The sequence below is a fragment of the Pseudorasbora parva genome, chromosome 5 (genome assembly GCF_024679245.1).
Source record: "Pseudorasbora parva isolate DD20220531a chromosome 5, ASM2467924v1, whole genome shotgun sequence".
Classification (NCBI taxonomy): Eukaryota; Metazoa; Chordata; class Actinopteri; order Cypriniformes; family Gobionidae; genus Pseudorasbora; species Pseudorasbora parva.
In genome coordinates, this window is record NC_090176.1 from 21176377 (window position 1) to 21194419 (window position 18043).

An 18043-nucleotide genomic window follows, 5' to 3' on the forward strand; every position below is an offset into this window, starting at 1 on the left:
TATACCCCTTCCTCTGTAATACTGCCTGCCTCTGTTCCTCTTTTAGTTTCAGAGATGCTGAAACAGTAGTCCATAACATAATTTCATCACGCCTACATTAGATCTCTTTTTATTGATCTTTTTGCCGAAATGTATCAAAGGATGCAATATGCCCAGAACTCTTTTGATATTATTTATCTTTGGAAACTTCTGTCATGGATTTTAAATACAAAAACATAGGAGCAGACCCTCTCCTAAAAAGTAAACTTGTCCCAGTGGACATTTTAGGTTTCAAGAAGGTGCCCACCTCGATGCACGTTGTTGTCAAGCCCACACTGAATGAAAGCACTGCAACAGGGGTATTGATTGTAAGGCCTGAATATGCAGGTCTGTAGCATGTATACACAGCTCTGCTGAGGTAACAGTTAAAAAGACATTCTCTGCTCACTGCCAGTCCAAGAAAGCTCAGCTAAAGAGAAAGTCACTCACACTTCCTGGTTAAGCAAAATGTGGTTGTTGTGAGATTGTGTGGCAGACTGAAAACTGACAGTTTAGCATGAGACTGCAACAGTGTGCATGTGAAGGTCTGTTTGCTTAGCCATTGTCTTTTTTTCTTTCTTTTTTTTTTACAAAAGTAACTGTTTTCAATCAGGTCTTGATGCATGCAACTGTTTTGAGCTGAAGGAATTACACAAAATTGTCCAGAAGTAAAATGAGAGAAATTAATATCACTCAGAAGATGAATACTGAGTTTTATCATAGCGCCAAGCAATGTGCCGTGATGAGCCTGAAATAAATTGTGTTCCTTTTATTGTGAATGGGACAAGTGTCCATGACGTTGAGCTTTCAAGATGATAGACACCCATCTCTATTTCTGACGCTGCACAGCTATTCCCGCCACTTTATTTTAGCAGTCTGCCTGAAATGTAATTATTTTGCTTAAAAACATAAAATGTTTATTTTTTTTAATCATGAATTTTGTTATACACTATACCGGTCATAATTTGGCAATACGTTTGTGCTCACCAAGGTTGTATTTATTTGATAAGAAATTCAGTAAAAACTAGAGATGCTCCGATCAGCATTTTTGGGGCCGATCACCTATTACTGATCACCAAGATCATGATCTGCCGATTGCCGATCACAGAATGGCAGGGGAATGGGAATCTTTTATCTATAATCTTGCAGAGTTAGCACCATTTGTAGAAATGAAACTAACTCTAAATTAACTGTATTGAGAGAGAAAAAACTGTAGAAATAGGCTAGAGTCAAGATCTTGAAGAAACACCAAGTGTTTATTTTAAAAAATTAGATAACTTAAGGCTACTGTAGGCCATCTTAAGGCAGAGTAAAATAAAATGATTCCAAACAGAGGGGTTAGGCAGACCAACACACATCAGATCAGCTTAATGGGATGTTGCCTCTTAAAACACTGATATATGGCAGCTATATGTAAAACTTGTTACACCAAAACTGGCTACTGTCACAAAGGACAAAACTATGGCAAGTTTTTTTTCTTTCTGTTAATATAATGACCATATGATGTAGTTAAGGAACCAACTTCATCATATCCAAAAAATAAAATAATGCAAGCTACTGGATGCCAATGCCATCTCGCGAGTCACGTCGGGCAGGGGTTTATGTGCATACTCGTCAAGATGGCAATTTAGTACATTTTGTATGTATTTGATTTTGACCATTGCAGCGCAATTTGTACTCGCAAGCTTTTTGTGAGATGGGCTGTGTGTGTGTCAGGTGTGTGTGTAAGATTACGGTCTCTTGGAGAGCGCGTGAGTGCTGAGTGAACACTGGCAATACTTAAAAAATAAATGCAAATGATAAACTTTAGTGACGATGCGACACTGTCTCGATTGTGCAGGTGGCAAATCCTGTGTCAACTGTGCAGCTCGATTTTAGTTGCAGATGCGATGCGCTGATGTGAAGCCATTTGAGCACTTATTCATCTTAGTATTATTAATTTAAAAGAAAATCTTTTTGTAAGAAAACAAAATGTTAAAAAACATGATGCCAAACCTTTGAATTTTTATTTACAAAACATTCCTCAAATCACACATTATTTGTGGTAAACGGAAGCTCAAGCATTGAGCTTCCGTTTGAACCATTGAGATTCATTCTTTCATTATCGTGTGTTTTTTTTTAATTATTATTTTTTATAATGTTTATTACAAACTCTAGTGGAGACAACAGCTTAAGAAACACAACAAAACAAAAAAATTAAAATAAAAGAGACAAGGCAACAACAAAGTGCAAGTTGACAATGAGGTTAATTCTCGTGTTTTACGCAACATGTTTGAGCTTCAGCAAGAACCAATGAGGTTCATTCTCATGTTATGCAGCACGTTTGAGCTTCCACAAAAACCTATAAGGTTATTTCTCCTGTGTTACTCAGCACGTCTGTGCTTCTGCAAGAACCAATGAGGTTTGTTATCAAGCCGGTTCAGTTAAGCTTCTGTTTATGCTCACTGATCAATGTTTATATGTAAATAAAGGTCTGTATTCAATCTGTTCATCATATAAAGCAGTCATGTCTCTTCAGAAAATCTGTAGTAAATCACTCCATTCATATGGATTTGTTTTACAATCTCTTTATGAACTTTTTGAAGTGTCAAAGTTTCAGTTGCCATAACTATCAATGCGGGACAGCAAGTTCTCATTTCATCAAAAAGATCTTCATTTGTGTTCCAAAGATAAATGAAAGTGGGTTTGGAATGACATGAGGGTGCAAATAATGACATAATTTAAATTGTTGGGTGATCTAACCTTTAAAATAATATTTCTAATTATACATTCATAATTTCTAATTATACATCTAATGGAAAGAGGGATTCTTTGAATGAAAGTATATGCATAATACACTTTCATGTTCCATTTTCTTGTTCTTCATGATTATTAGTCTGGGTTAGTGAACATTCTGAGATGATGTGCAGCTTCAACACCTTTAGTGCAAACATCACTGGTCCTGTCCAGTGTAGAAAGTGTTAAATTGGAAATGTTTTCACAAGGTTCTGTTTAATCAATGGCAAGATATAGCTGACCTGTGCTCTAGTTCCCTTAAAGTGGGCTTCTCTGGGACTTCTCTCTCAAGTCATCTCCATTTTTACACAAAGAGCTTAGAGAAATGACTTCTTTGAAGCAGGGGTTGTAACTTCCACTTCCTGATAATTGAACCAACAGTGCTCACTGGCATCCAAAATAAATTGTACAGCGTCTGTTTGTTGAATTAAATTTTAAAAAACCACTAAAGCTTTATGGACATATACTTTATAGCAAATACACAACACACACAGCATAACTTCTGATTCAATTGTACATTTAAATATGGTTGTCAATCCAGAAACTTTACAGTGTACTTAGCACTAGCAGCATGAAAAACTAAACTTGTATTCAGATTGTGAATGGGTAATAAAACAAAGCAAGAGAAGAGGCCTTCCTTTATAATCACTAAGGCAAATTCTAAAGCACAAGCTCACTGAATTCCGCGAAAACTCCTGTTATAATGATAATAAAAAAAGCAGTCTTAATTGTACACTTAATCTCTGATTTACATTGTAGTTATAATAAAAGGATTAGCAAGCACTCGGCTTGTGTTGAAACAAAACCTTGTGTGGTTTCAGTAGGGCTGCACGATTAATCGAAATCGAACCGCAATCGCGATTTGGGCAATGTGGGATTATGAAAGCTTAAAGGTCCCGTTCTTCGCGATTCCATCTTTAAAACTTTAGTTAGTGTGAAATGTTGCTGTTAGAGCATAAATAATACCTGTAAATCCCCTTGCATCTCCCCTTTATGGTAAGAGGCAGGACCTTTCCGGGCAAAGTCCGCTAAGCTGCTGTCCAATCACAACACGGGAAGCGCTGGCCCAATCAGAACTCGTTACATATTCCTTAAGGAGGGACTTCATAGAACAAGGAAATCATCAGGCCGTTTTTAGGACAGAGAAAACAGCGGTGTACAGATAAGTAAATTGTGTGAAAAATACTGTGTTTTTTTACACGTGAAACATGAACTTATGTTATATTGCACACTGTAAACATAATCAAAGCTTCGAAAACGCGCGAAGAACGGGACCTTTAAAGGCTGCGATTTTAATGAAATAATAAATCAATGCCCAGTTTGTTAGCGAAGAGCAGCTCTGTGATGAGGAGTAAATTCTGCTCCGTCTGAAAGACTGCGAGTTTGAGTCGCTTATAATGTCCATTTGAAAAAGCAACAGGAATCAATCATCTTCACAAACTAGTGAAGCGTTCATAAACCTGTTCAACAAAAGACAACGTTTAATAACATGTTTAACCTCACTTCATATTGTCAGTCGAGTGTTTGTGAGCTGATGTGGCTTCTTACACAGAGTGAAGCAGACGATGCATAATTATTCTATACAGTGATGAAGTCCATATCAAAAAGCACGTCGGACTCGTCCATCTCAAATTAGGTTGTGGGCAATATTAGCCCTTAGAGTGTGCACGGATCTGAACCTTAGATTCTAGCTGGAAAACGTAGACCATCTGGGATTCTTTGGAATACTCATTTCAGCGTACTATGATTTGGGACGTACTAATTCTATTTGCGAAAACTATAGGCCTAATGTGAATTGGGACGCAATGTTGGTTTTCAACGGTAAGCAGATTTGGATTCTTACTTACTTACTGACTAGCACCTCTGATAGGCCATTGCGATCACATGCTCAATAGATATGATTGTAAATGAGAGTGTTTTTTTCAAACCAGCGTCTTTCAGTGGGTACCGAACATACACACAGTACTCAGTCAGTACTACCAGTTGATTTTGATCAATTTAATGCTCCCTTGCTGAAGAGGTTAGGTTATTTTAAAAGGCAGTGTATAATTAAAATAATAAACCCATAATTACATTTAAATGTCATAACATTTAACCTCATTCTGTAGAAAATCATCACCAGTTCCATTCTTCACTCCATAAATCTCTTTTTTCAAAGTCTTTTCATATTGTATCTGTTGAATGTGTTTGTTGTGCTGTGAATGATTCAGATGAGCGACTAAAACAAGAGCCTCATGGTGAGACAACATTTAAAAAACATCAACAAACTTATCACCACTGTCATCTGTTTTTCCATGTATTTCCATATTAGCATTAAGCATTTGGCCTAATTGCTTTTAAATATGTATGAAGTCTGAATGAGGCTTGAGAATGAAAGTGTGGAGAATGGTGGTTAATATGCGTGAAATGTCAATGCTAAATATAAGTGTGGTAAATTTCAATCCCTCTGCCACATTGTATGGAGATCTTTAACTGCAGGCGGGAGATCTATTTCTGATGATGTCCCTTTCTATTCTTGATTGCTGTTAACACAGTATGATAAATGTGTTGTTCATTGTGATTAGTTTCTAGGCTGTGTGGTGGACTATAACAGGCAGATGGATGGTTGTTGGGTTGTTGGTTGTGTATGCTGGAGCCTGAGTCAGAATCAGCCATCCACCCCTTCAGCCCCAGACTGCAGCCCACTACCTGCTGCTTTGCCTACGCCACAGCCAAAGCAGAAAATTATCATCAGTGGCCCTCCATCCGCCACTGATGTAGCGTATTTGCATCCTCATCCACCCTCTTTCCCAGGATTCAATTGTGTTGTACAGTCCCAGATAAAAGTTTGCTGCATTCTTTGCAGCCAAAGACTCAGAATAGGAAGTGACTCCATGGAAATTGTGTACAGCTATTTTTGTCGCACTCATTTTGTATGTGTTTGCAGGCTTACTTGATTGATTTGGATAATTGCTTTATTGAACTGGATAATACAGCACAGAGCAAATAAATATCACTTTGCCCTGGTTCCTTCTTAGTGAATGCTTGAAAGACAAATTTCCAGTCTTATTTTCTCTGCTTTGATAAAAGTTTTGTGATAGATATAATCCTTCATCATGTCTCCAATTCTTTATTTAGGACAAAGTCACTACCACCAATTTATTTTATGAAGGGTATTGTTAATAAATTATACATGCAGTATATATTGTTAAACACTAATAACATGACATTTACTTAATATGCTGATTTGGCGCTCAAAACAACTTTTATAACCACTGAAACCTTGTTCAAATGTTTGGGGAAAGTAAGGTGAAATTGATCAAAAGTGACAGTAAAGACATTTATACTAATCAGGTATAGCATTGAACCGACAGGTTTAACTCCAACCGTTGCTCGTATAATGCATGCCAATGGGGTGTATTTCTATGAGAGTCACTATGAGGGTAAAAAACAGACATACGAATACATATTAAACCCTGCGGCTATAGTTGCAACACATGATGTCTTAAGACATTAAACGATCAGTTTGTGTGAGAAACCAAACAGTATTTATATATTTTTTTACCTCAAATACAAGACTATATACGTCAGCCGTCCCCTTGCCATCACTGCATCGAAGTGAGGGCAAATTACACGATATGGCATAGAGATAAGCGCATCTGCCGCTTGTATACGCCGTATCTTGTAAATTTGTCCTGACTTTACCAAAGTGATGGCGCGCTCGCAGATTTTGTACATAGTGTTGTATTTTAGGTAAACAAATAACAAATACTGTTCGGTTTTTCACACAAACCGATTGTTTCGTGTCTTAAGACATCAATGTATCGTCATGAGCCACAGGGTTAGGATTCGTTATATACTCCTGAACAAAATCTTAAGACCAGGGATTCATTGCAAGTTTTACACATTTCGCACTAGTGGATCATAACCGGGTTGTAGGTGCTGCTTCAAAATGCCAAAAGAAGAAACAGAAGCAAGAGACAAAAATGAGAGAGTGGGCAATTATTTAAAAACTGCATTTAAACTGAAACAGCCCGTTCATCAGCCGATCAAAAGTTTAAGACCATAGCCCAAAAATAAATGCACAACAGTACTAAAAGTGTCAAAAAAGGACTCAGTAGTGAGTAGCCCCACCGTTCTTGTTGATCACTTCAAAAACTCGTTTGGAGCTGGTGGGAACGTTGCTCCCTGTGGTGAAGATGGCTTCACGAAGGGCATCCACGGTCTGGAATTGACGTCCATTTTTGTAAACTTTCCTTGCCATCCATCCCCAAATGTTTTCAATGGGATTTAGTTTAGGGGAACACGCAGGATGGTCCAAAAGAGCAACGTTATTCTCCTGGAAGAAGTCCTTCGTCAGGCGGGCTTTGTGAATTGCATCGTTGTCCTGTTGAAAGACCCAGTCATTACCGCACAGACGGGGGCCCTCGGTCAAGAGGGATGCCCGCTGCAACAGATCCACATAGCCAGTCGCCGTTTGACGCCCCTGCACAACCTGAAGCTCCATTTTCCCATTGAAGGAAAAAGCACCCCAGACCATGATGGAGCCTCCTCCACTGTGCCTGGAGGACTGTGCGTAGAAAACATCTCAGGTGGGATCTCCTTGTCATGCCAGTAATGTTGGAAGCCATCAGGACCGTCCAGGTTAAAATTTTTCTCATCAGAGAAAAACAACACGTCGGATCCTGCGGCTCAGTGCAGGTGAAATCTTTTTGGGTCTACCACTTTGATCAGCTGATGAACGGCCTGTTTCAGTTTAAATGCAGTTTTCAATATATTGTCTACTCTCTATTTTTTGTCTCTCGCTCCTGTTTTTTCTTTTGGCATTTTGAATCAGCACTTACAACCCGGTTATGATCCACAAGTGCGAAATGTGTAAAACTTGCAATGAATCCCCTGGTCTTAAGATTTTGTTCAGGAGTGTATGAGCAACAGTTGGAGTTAAAAATCTTGATTTGTGTTCTACTGAAGAAACAAACCTATCTTGGATGCCCTGGGGGTAAGCAGATAAACATCAAATTTTCATTTTTGGATCTCTAAGTGTGCCATAATGTTTCAGGGTAAGACAAAAACACGGTTTGGAAAATAGATTCATGTTGTACATTGTCATTATATCATTTTTGTAAATCTTACGAAGTTACAGACAGCACCTTAAAACTAATTAATTTGAGCATTTACTCTCATTTTTGAGTGTCATGGCAAAGCATGCTGGAAATAGAAATCCCAGCCCAGTTTCAGTTAAGTTTAAATCAGAAACAATGAAACAATTCAGATTACTTGAAATGTATCAGTTTTGTGAACTCAAAAGAAAGTTATAAATACTCACAAGTTAAATTGGTTATTTTGAGTTGGCTCTACTCAAACCAATTATTTATTTTTAGCATTATGGTTTTACAGTGTGTCATTTGAAACACCTATGACCCTTATTAAGCTATCTCTATAAAGTGATGGCCTGAAGCTAACAGCATCCTGTTTGTGAAACATTTCCTTTTAGTCATGAATTATCCAGTCATAAACATAAGACAATTCTCTGGCACTGACTCTCTTGGATTGCAGCTCTGTCATTGTGCTCAATTATAAATGGCCACGTATGAACCTGCATAAATAATGCAGAGACATACATAACGACTTGAGATCAAGCATACATCTCATTCTTTAGTTGTCTCAGGTTAACTGCCTCAGGGTTCACTGGTTCTTTCTACTCCAGAGAGATGGTGACGCAAATATTGACTCATCCTTTATGTCCCCTTTTCTCTTTTGCTTTTAGATTCACTCTTGGAGTTAAACAGAGCCTGGACTGGAAAATACTTTACCTGCAGCATTAAGTGGGGGTGTAATCCTATTGGTCACTGAAGTTACTGGAGGCAAGATGGCGGGAAGAGAGCGCAGTCCACGCCACAGGCCATGGTCTGTGTACCGAGCCAACACGTTTGACCTGTCATCTGAGATGATGGGGTTAGCACTAACAGGTGAGGGATTTTTGGCTTTTGAAGACTTAACTTTTTGTTTTTTTTTTGCCACGTAACTTTTGAGTGAAAGGCAAGTTTATACCATCGTGATCTAGGGGATATATCAGTAATACATTATCAGACGTTTTCCACCAAGAAAAGTAGTTGCATTATAAAATGACAGATTAAAGTGCTGTAGGGCTTTTTAATCTGCTTTTTTTCTTTTCTTTTTGACAAATTGAGAAATGAGATATGATTTCCTGCGGTAATAATTAGCATGCCACAGATGCTCTAAATAGACCTTAAAGAGACAGTCCCCAGAATAATTACAATTCTTTCTTAATTTACTTACCGTCTGTATGACTTTTGTTCTTCTTCTGTGGGACACAAAAGAATATATTTTGAAAAATGCTGGCAATTAAACCGGTTTTGTTAACATTGATTTCCATCACATGGACAAAAAATAAAAATAAAAAAAAATACTGAGACAGTCAATATGTCAATGTACTTTTTATTCTTATTTTATTTAGCTGTATTTTTTATGCTTTATGAATTTAGATTTGTTTTGATGGCTGTCACAAATATTGAACTTTAAGTTTAAAACAAAATATTCTTATCAGTGGTGAAAACAAATATGGGGAATTAGTTAGTCTAAATCAGTGATGTAATAATTATTATTTATGTTTTAAGTTTCTCAAGATTTACTAGTAAGATAATATGAAATTGTTTGCTAACAAACTAAAAAAGACGTGTTTCACATGTGTTCAGGAAACAGTCAGGATCCTGATGAGCCAGTGCTTGAGTTCAGTCTGGGTGAGTAACAGCAGTACAGTCAATCATAAAGTGATTAAAGGGATAGTTCACCCAAAAATGAACATTTTCCCCATCATTTACTCACCCTCATGTTGTTCCAAACCTGTATGAGTTTGTTTCTTCTTTTGAACACAAAAGAAGATATTTTGAAGAATGCTGGTATCCACGCAGTTGACTGCACCCATTAACTTCCATAGTATTTTCTTGTCCTACTATGGAAGTAAATGGGTGCCGTCAACCGTGTGGTTTACAACATTCTTTAAATGTCTTATTTTGTGTTCAACAGAAGAAAGAAATTCATACAGATTTGGAACAACTTGAGGGTGAGTAAGTAATGCTAAAATTAAATTTTTTGGGGTGAACTACCCCTTTAGTGCAATTACCAAAGCCACCAAAGCAGATATCAACTCATTCAGGACATGTGTGTACATCTGCATCCATTTAAGAGTCTATCACCTCATATTCTTCCTCTTTTGGCTACCTACACTAATATGCATCCTACTGTATTTGTGAAGGATATAAACTGTCTGTCAATCATACCCTTTTAGCTCACATGCAATAAACATTTATACAGCTTATCAATGGGCTGTTAAATCAAATATTTCCATTGTGCTAACAAGCACTGGGTTTTGTCTGACTTTCGCTGTACTCTCTAAGAGTTACTTTATCCTTGATGACACATCATGTCGATTACAATTAGCCACCTAGAGTTCTTTGACATTTTGTATGTGCCGTGATTCACTGTTCATCGCAAGACACATTTCAGATAGTGTCTTGCACAGACTGGATTGTAATGCTACTGTGAGTACAATCACAACTAAATCCTTTATCTTCTTTCATGCTTAACTTACTGAATTGTTGCCCTTCTTTTCCCAGCATGCAGTGAGCTGGTCACTCCATCACTGGACCGTAAGCCCAGTAGCTTTGTAGCAGTGAGCTGCACCACCCCTCCACAGGCGTTTTGGACCAAACATGCACAAACTGAAATTATAGAGGTAAGGATGGATCAATGGAGACGTGCTAGAAAAACTACCACATGTAGATTATACTGGACATATAACATCATGATTCTATTCTTTGAAGTTAATTTCAAACAATATGAATATGGTAATCATGTTAGTACCAATCAATCAATCACATTTTATTTATATAGTGCCTTACAACAACCAAAAGGAGCACAAGGCGCTTTCCAGTTAAAACAGCAATGGACAACAGAAAGTAATAACATAATTGTACATAAAATAGCAGTCAAGTCCGTCTGTAACCTTCTGATCTGGCTGATTTACATGTCCATCAGATGGTTTCTTCCTGTCCAAATGAGTGGTTCTCGGTCAGAATATGCTAAAAATAAATCACTACCAAGACATCATTGGGAGATATATGCTGCAACTGAAATTGCATAATGTATATAGTATGTAAACATAATGTACTACATTTAGTTTAAAACTTGCTGTACGACCGTTAAAAAAGTATGTTCTGTCTAGTATGAATGAAATTCAGACGTACTACATCCGCAATGTTGTCACTGTCATTTGACCTGCAGTGTCAGTTGTGTCACTTCACAGCCATTTACAAAACCTTCTTCCATGGCCTCAAGGGATAGTAGTAGCGTCCATCGGATGCGCACAGTACAGAATCTCACCAGTCATCCGGGTACTTTCTGCCTACTGTTTTATGAATACAAAGAACTCAGATATTTTAATCTGCTCACAGACTGTTTTCCGCCTACTATATAGTATGGAAATAGCTATTTAGGACCTAAGCACCAAAGGTAAGGACCCTATTGGAAATGCCCAGTCTATTATTATTATTCTCCGAAATATTTTGCACAGTTTAGGCCTCTAAATGAATCGTTTTTTCCCTCCTCAAGTATGAGCTACATATTCTCCTATATCATATAATATGAGCAATACAAGCCTTTTTTCTCACTTTAATAGATTTTAAAAACCTTTTGTGACTTTGTCTCAATGTGACTATTTCTCTCTCTCTCTCTCTCTCTCTCTCTCTCTCTCTCTCTCTCTCTCTCTCTCTCTCTCTCTCTCTCTCTCTCTCTCTCTCTCTCTCTCTCTCTCTCTCTCTCTCTCTCTCTCTCTCTCTCTCTCTCAGGGTACTAGTAATCCAATCTTCTTGAGCAGCATTGCCTTCTTCCAGGACTCTCTGATTACCCAGCAGACTCAAATCAAACTGTCTGTCTATGACGTGAAGGACCGCTCACAGGGGACTGTAAGACAGAATCCGTTATTCTTAACATTCTGGATCTGTTTTGCTTGGCCTCATAAACTCAACTCTCTGTTTTATTAGATGTACTTGCTCGGTTCGGCTATGTTTACAGTAAAAGAGCTGCTTCAAGACAAACACCACAGGCTACACCTCACACTGCGGTATGTTGGATAAATATAGATACAAAGCCAATCCCAATCCCATAGCATAACATTAGCATAATATGTATTAGGAATTCCAGGAAATGTAGTCTGACAGGTATTTCTGGACATTTCACTGGCTCAGATCAGCGGAGAGTGAGCGGATGGGTAACATCACCATTATCGCATGGCAGATGGAGGAGAGGAGAGACCAGCGAGCTCCTCTGGCACGTTCAGACACAGTTAACGGCAGGGTGAGTGCTGACCTACGTTGTTCTTCACACTATACATTAGTGGTCTATTGATGTGAGTTTTCAATTGGCCAGTGTTCAGAACCGATACTTAAAGAGCATATATGTCTATTTTTTTTTTTTTACCAGTGTCATGAATGTTAACTAAAACTATTAAAAATGTAATAGTTAATTAAAATAAAGCTGAAATATAATCAAATAATTATGAACGAATTAAACAAATTAAAATTATAATAGTTTAAATAAAATAAGTTGAAGTTGAAATACTAAAGCTACTAAAATTCTAAATATATAAATATAAGTTAAATATGTAAATAAACATAATAAAAAGGGAAAAACATTACTAAAATTAAAATATTTAAAAAAATGTAAAAAAAAAAAATGTAAAAAAAGCTAATTGAAAATAATAATACATTTTATAGTAGTACTGTATAAATAACACTGGGGACTACACTTCTGTCATTAAATCCTCACCCTCATGTCGTTCCAAACCCGTAAGACCTTCGTTCATCTTCGGAACACAAATTAAGATATTTTTGATGAAGTCCAAATCTGAATAGACAGCAACACAACGATCACTTTTAAAGTCCAGAAAGGTAGTAAAGACTTCTTTAGAAGTAGGAGTATAGACTTTGAAAAAAATGGAGGTAGTGTCCGTGACGTCACCCATAGGATTCCGATAAGCTGCTCTGAAGCGTAAAGTAGAGACGAGCTGGCCGTTGCCATCTTGTGAGCGAGTCATCCCGAGCCACTCCCGGATAACAGAAAATGGGCAAAAGGGCAGGATGTGGGCGGAGCTTAGGTGACGCAGTGACTATAGACTGCAGATAAATGGCTATCCACCAGCCACTCAAAGTAATCACGCCCTTAATTATGCAGAACTTAAAGGCTTAATATAACGTAAACGAAAGTTATAAAAAAAATTCACCCCCCTCAGAGGTGTCATGAAGGTCAAAATTAGCCGTATAGGCCAAAACCACAATTTGTACCAGGCTGTTAACATGTTTTTTTCTGCTGTAAAGTTATTTACAGGAATTTTAACATGGGGCTCAATGAGATTCTGCTCCCTTCTGGAGCCTGTCCCTAGTGGCCAGTCGAGTTTACATTACTTCCGTATTGGCTTCGCGGGAGGTTGCCGCTTGAGTAGGAGTTAGTCTCCAATGCTGTTGACAGTGCAGCGTTACGTTAGAACGCAGGCTTACCATTGGCCTACACATGCGCGGGATGCTAATGCTGGAGCTAGCATTGGTGAGCCACCGTTCTGACGTAGAACCTGTAAGCTTTAGGAGTAGGAGACTGGCACAGACCAGAAGAAATTGTTGAATAAGGTTATTTTTGTTTGTTTTTTGTGCACAAAAAGTATTCTCATCGCTTCATAACCACTGAACCACTGTAGTAACATAGACGATTTTAACTATGTCATTTCTACCTTTCCGGGCCTTGAAATTGTTAATTAAATTACAGTCTATGTGAGGTCAGAGAGCTCTCAGATTTCATCAAAAATATCTTACTTTGTGTTCCGAAGATGAACAAAGGTCTTACGGGTTTGGAACGACATGAGGGTAGGGAATTAATGAGAGAATTTTCCTTTTTGGGTGAACTAACCCTTTAAGGAGCCATAAGTCTCTTTTTAATACTCTAAATCTGTTTCTGATGAGTCTGACTCTGACAAGCCTTTAATATAATCATTCTCATGTTTCCCACAGATGGTGTTACCGGTGGATGAAAGTCTGACCGAATCCATGGGAGTAAAAGCAAAATCTGCCTCCTTATGTAAAGACAGTCTTTTAAAGGCAGGTGAGTGTCTAATTTTGATGTTTATAGAGTGTACAAAATCTGTGCTTTTTATTTCTTAATTATTGCAGCTACATTCAATGTGGAGGCAGCAGTTTATTTCTAAATATGCCCCTCATAAATGAATCAATGGGCCATAGCTTTCACTTCCTGCTGTGAAGATTCATGAATGCCACAGGCATGACAGCTGTGAAAGAGGTTCTGCATCCATTAAAGAAACACAGGAACAGTCATTTGTAAAGCGTTTAATATTTTTATGTAAATAGATTATAAAGTCTATAACTAGATTAGGATTTCCGATAAGAAATACTAGTGCTTTGAGAAAGCAAAATATTTGTTTTATTTAAATGTAGGTTTTAGGCTTTAGTTCTGCATAAGTGAAATGGTGCATTATTCACCATACATCTTGTTTTCAGTTACTGCACACTAGAATCAACAGTAGTCATGTCACAGTGTAAATGCAGCTCTGAGTGGTTTGAAACACTCTGCCATTCAAAAGTTTTAAATCAGTAATTTCACAATCATTTTAATTAAAAAATAATAATAATAATAATGTTTTTGTGTTTTTTATGTTTTTCTGCTCACCAAGGCTGGATTTATTTAATTAAAAATAAAGTAAAAACATAATATTGTAAATTAGCTTTTCAGTTTAGCGTTTTCTATTTGAACCTCTTAAGATTAAAACCATTTTTGGGATTTCTGCCTGGATTTGGTCTAGCCAAATTAAAAAGCCTCCCATACACACATACAGTGGTCTAAGTTCAAAATGTTGGTGTCATTTTACAGGAAACCCTTTGAAGTTACCTAAAACACTGCTAAAAGTCATAAACATGTAAGTATATGTTGCCTGAGCTGTAATAACCTCAAAATAAAATCTGTGTTTTTTGATTTTGTTTAAATTATAAATTCATTTTTGAAAGTGTGTAACTCAGGCCTGTGTGCTCTAGGTTCCTGTAGACATTTTGGGCTGTTTCCACTAAATTCCAGAAAATGGTGGAAAAAAGAAGTTTGTCTGTGTCATGTTGTATGCAAGATTTATTCAAATGAATCTGAAGGGAGGACCCCATTTTACAGCTCAGGCAACCTATACTTTCATGTGTATGACTTTTAGCAGTGTTTTAGGTAACTTCAAAGGGTTTCCTTTAAAATGACATACAAATTTTGAACTTAGACCACTGTATGTGTGTATGGGAAGATTTTCAATTTGGGTAGGTCAAATCCAGGTAGAAATGGTACCAGAGTAATTTAGTGTAAATGCATTACTTTGTCTAAAACAAATGCCAAAGTGATGCATATCTCCAGAAAGAAGAGACTCTAAGCTTTCAAATGGTACCACATATGAGGTACAGGGTCCGCAGAGTTTAAGTGGTTTTAATATATTTTACAATGTAATTTATTCTTGTGACGTCAAAGCTTAATTTTCAGCATCATTACTCCTGTCTTCAGTGTCACATGATCATTAAGAAATCATTTTAATATGCTGATTTGGTGCTCAATAAACATTTTTATGATTAGTAATATTGCTTAAAATGCAAAAAAATTAAAACATTTTTTATTTGAAATAGAAATAATTAATGATATTATAAAAGTCTTTACAGTCACTTTTGATAAATTTCCTTACTGAATAAAACGTCTTGCTAAATAAAACTAATCATTTGAAAATATTATGTCAAAAATTCATCAATGGTGATTACATTTGATAAAAAAAATCTAATTTCAAACTAATGATTTCAAGTAGTTGTACACAATTCTTTAGTCAATGTAGTAAAATGCAGGACAAAAATAATGTATGGCATTTCTTTCTATTTATTTCACAATTGCATACAGCGATTTGACTTGATTGATTAATCCATTGTTTGATTGATTAATTGATTGATCCATTGTTTGATTGTTTGATTCATTGTTTGATCCATTGATTGATCCATCCATCCATTGATTGATCCATTGATTGATCCATCCATCCATTGATTGATCCATTGATTGATCCATCCATCCATTGATTGATCCATTGATTGATCCATCCATCCATTGCTTGATCCATTGATTGATCCATCCATCCATTGATTGATCCATTGATTGATTGGTTGATTCATTGTTTGATTCATTGATTGATCCATCCATCCATTGATTGATCCATTGATTGATTGGTTGATTCATTGATTGATCCATCCATCCATTGATTGATCCATTGATTGATTGGTTGATTCATTGTTTGATTCATTGATTGATCCATCCATCCATTGATTATCCATTGATTGATTGGTTGGTTGGTTAATTGATCCATTTTTTGATTGATTAATTGATTGATCCATTGATTGACTGATTGCAGTGTTTGGAGGCACTATTTCACGGATGTACCGATTTCCCACCACTGATGGAAATCACCTGCGTGTGCTGGAGCAGATGGCAGAGAGCGTGCTTTCCCTGCACATACCAAGACAGTTCCTTAAACTACTTCTGGAGGAAGATGCCGCCAGGTAATTCACGTTAGCGCTCATGCACAAAATTACACTTTTGTGTTCTTTTGAAGAATCAGTCAAGACTTTCATTTGTGCACCACATGGCATTTCAATAATGTGGCATTAGCATGTAATTGGTTTATTAGCTTCTAACTAACAATTCCTCAAACACTATACATGTAAATAAGATTTCTAAATGAGATTAAAGTATGTTGTTGCACATTTCTATCTGCACGCAGGGTTTGTGAGCTAGAGGAGCTGGGCGAGTTGTCCCCCTGCTGGGAGAATCTGAGGAGACAGATCATTGCTCAGTACCAGACTATCATCCTCACCTATCAGGAGACTCTCAGTAATTTACACGAATACAAGGGTAAGTTTTGTGGCACCTACTCAACCAGAAAGAATTCACGTATAAAGCCCCTGTCACAGAGAGAGATGGTGCTATAAATAAAGGTGATATCAACCTTGTATTTATCTAATTCTTCTCATATTCTGTCCTGCAGGTCCTTCCTTCAAATCTAGCACTCTGAAAGGAGAGAAAAAACTAGAGTTCATGCCTACAAACCTCCACGTTCAGAGGATGAGAGTGCAGGGCGAGTCTGGCTACGGTGAGAGATCTATGGTCAATATGTGCATTTTAACAGGGCCGTTCTTCTGGGCTGGTCTTTACGTAACTTACATCTTTTAACAGATCGCACATATGATGTGGTGACCACAGGGGCTCCTGCGGCACATCATCAGGGCTTTAAGGGCAATGGACTAAGGAAACTCATTCAGAAGTTTGAGGAAGCCAAAAAGCAGTAAGACCTTTTCTTTAAAAATAAGTTTTGTGTTCCTTTGCTAGGTTTTTGGCCTTTTTATTTTGTTAAGAGATTTTTGCACCAAGTATGATAACAATAAAGATATAGTTATAAAAATATTTCTTAATATAAAAACCACACAACAACTATAATGATAACGAAAATGGTATAGTGTCTCACCTTTTTTATGTAATGATATTTTATTTCACGCATATTTCATGACTATGATTGTAATCAGTTGCCCTTATGTTGTTTGCTTTCTGATCAGTGCAAATGAGGGTGAAGGGTGAGTTGAGGGTTGTTGACAGTTTTCCTGTCATTTTCATATATGGTGGTGTTTCATCTTGTTTATTATCAGTCAATGTCGAGTCCTTTACTTCCATTAAATCTGAAGGATCTTTCTTGTTTGCAACAACATTTGTGTTTTCAAAGATGACGTGTTAGCACTCAACTGCTTTCCTACTCCATTCGATTGTGTGCACTTTGTGTTTGTGTATATTTTTTGTGTTTGCTTGAACATCACACCATCTCACTTGCAGTATAGTCCACTTGGTCTCAGCTTGCACAGCTGAAGAAGTGATAGCAAATGGGGAATCAGAGACTGTGTTGTCGTTTTGTTTTTAATGCTCTGTCTGGTTTCAGTGCTGGGGAGTCAGCTCCACTCTCAATGCGGTACCAGCCGCAGGATGTGTTGAAAGCTAAAGAAATTATTTCCCACATCAACACCCTCAAGACACAGGTCAGCTACTACACTGAGCGTCTGTCTCGTGCCGCCAAAGAACGCTCTACCAATGCACTGGAGAGGACTCTCGCTATCCTGACAGACAAGGTGAGAGGCACCTTAAG

The 18043-nt window shown here is 37.3% G+C and overlaps 1 protein-coding gene across 4 annotated transcripts in view; it reads left to right on the plus strand.

Annotated features, from left to right (window-relative positions):
• The window catches only part of inpp4aa (inositol polyphosphate-4-phosphatase type I Aa), a 38117-nt gene that overhangs the window by 6941 nt on the left and 13133 nt on the right, over nucleotides 1-18043 (plus strand). For 2 of the 4 annotated variants that reach the window (XM_067443458.1, XM_067443460.1), the window contains exons 2-14: nucleotides 8540-8741; nucleotides 9489-9533; nucleotides 10410-10528; nucleotides 11640-11756; nucleotides 11835-11914; nucleotides 12039-12147; nucleotides 13851-13941; nucleotides 16268-16415; nucleotides 16637-16767; nucleotides 16901-17005; nucleotides 17089-17197; nucleotides 17466-17483; nucleotides 17840-18026. In XM_067443458.1, coding sequence (XP_067299559.1) covers nucleotides 8642-8741; nucleotides 9489-9533; nucleotides 10410-10528; nucleotides 11640-11756; nucleotides 11835-11914; nucleotides 12039-12147; nucleotides 13851-13941; nucleotides 16268-16415; nucleotides 16637-16767; nucleotides 16901-17005; nucleotides 17089-17197; nucleotides 17466-17483; nucleotides 17840-18026 — 1359 coding nt within the window. In that variant the 5' untranslated portion in view covers nucleotides 8540-8641. The remainder of the gene's footprint in view (nucleotides 1-8539; nucleotides 8742-9488; nucleotides 9534-10409; nucleotides 10529-11639; nucleotides 11757-11834; nucleotides 11915-12038; nucleotides 12148-13850; nucleotides 13942-16267; nucleotides 16416-16636; nucleotides 16768-16900; nucleotides 17006-17088; nucleotides 17198-17465; nucleotides 17484-17839; nucleotides 18027-18043) is intronic. The other 2 variants (XM_067443459.1, XM_067443461.1) reach the window with 1 other exon arrangement.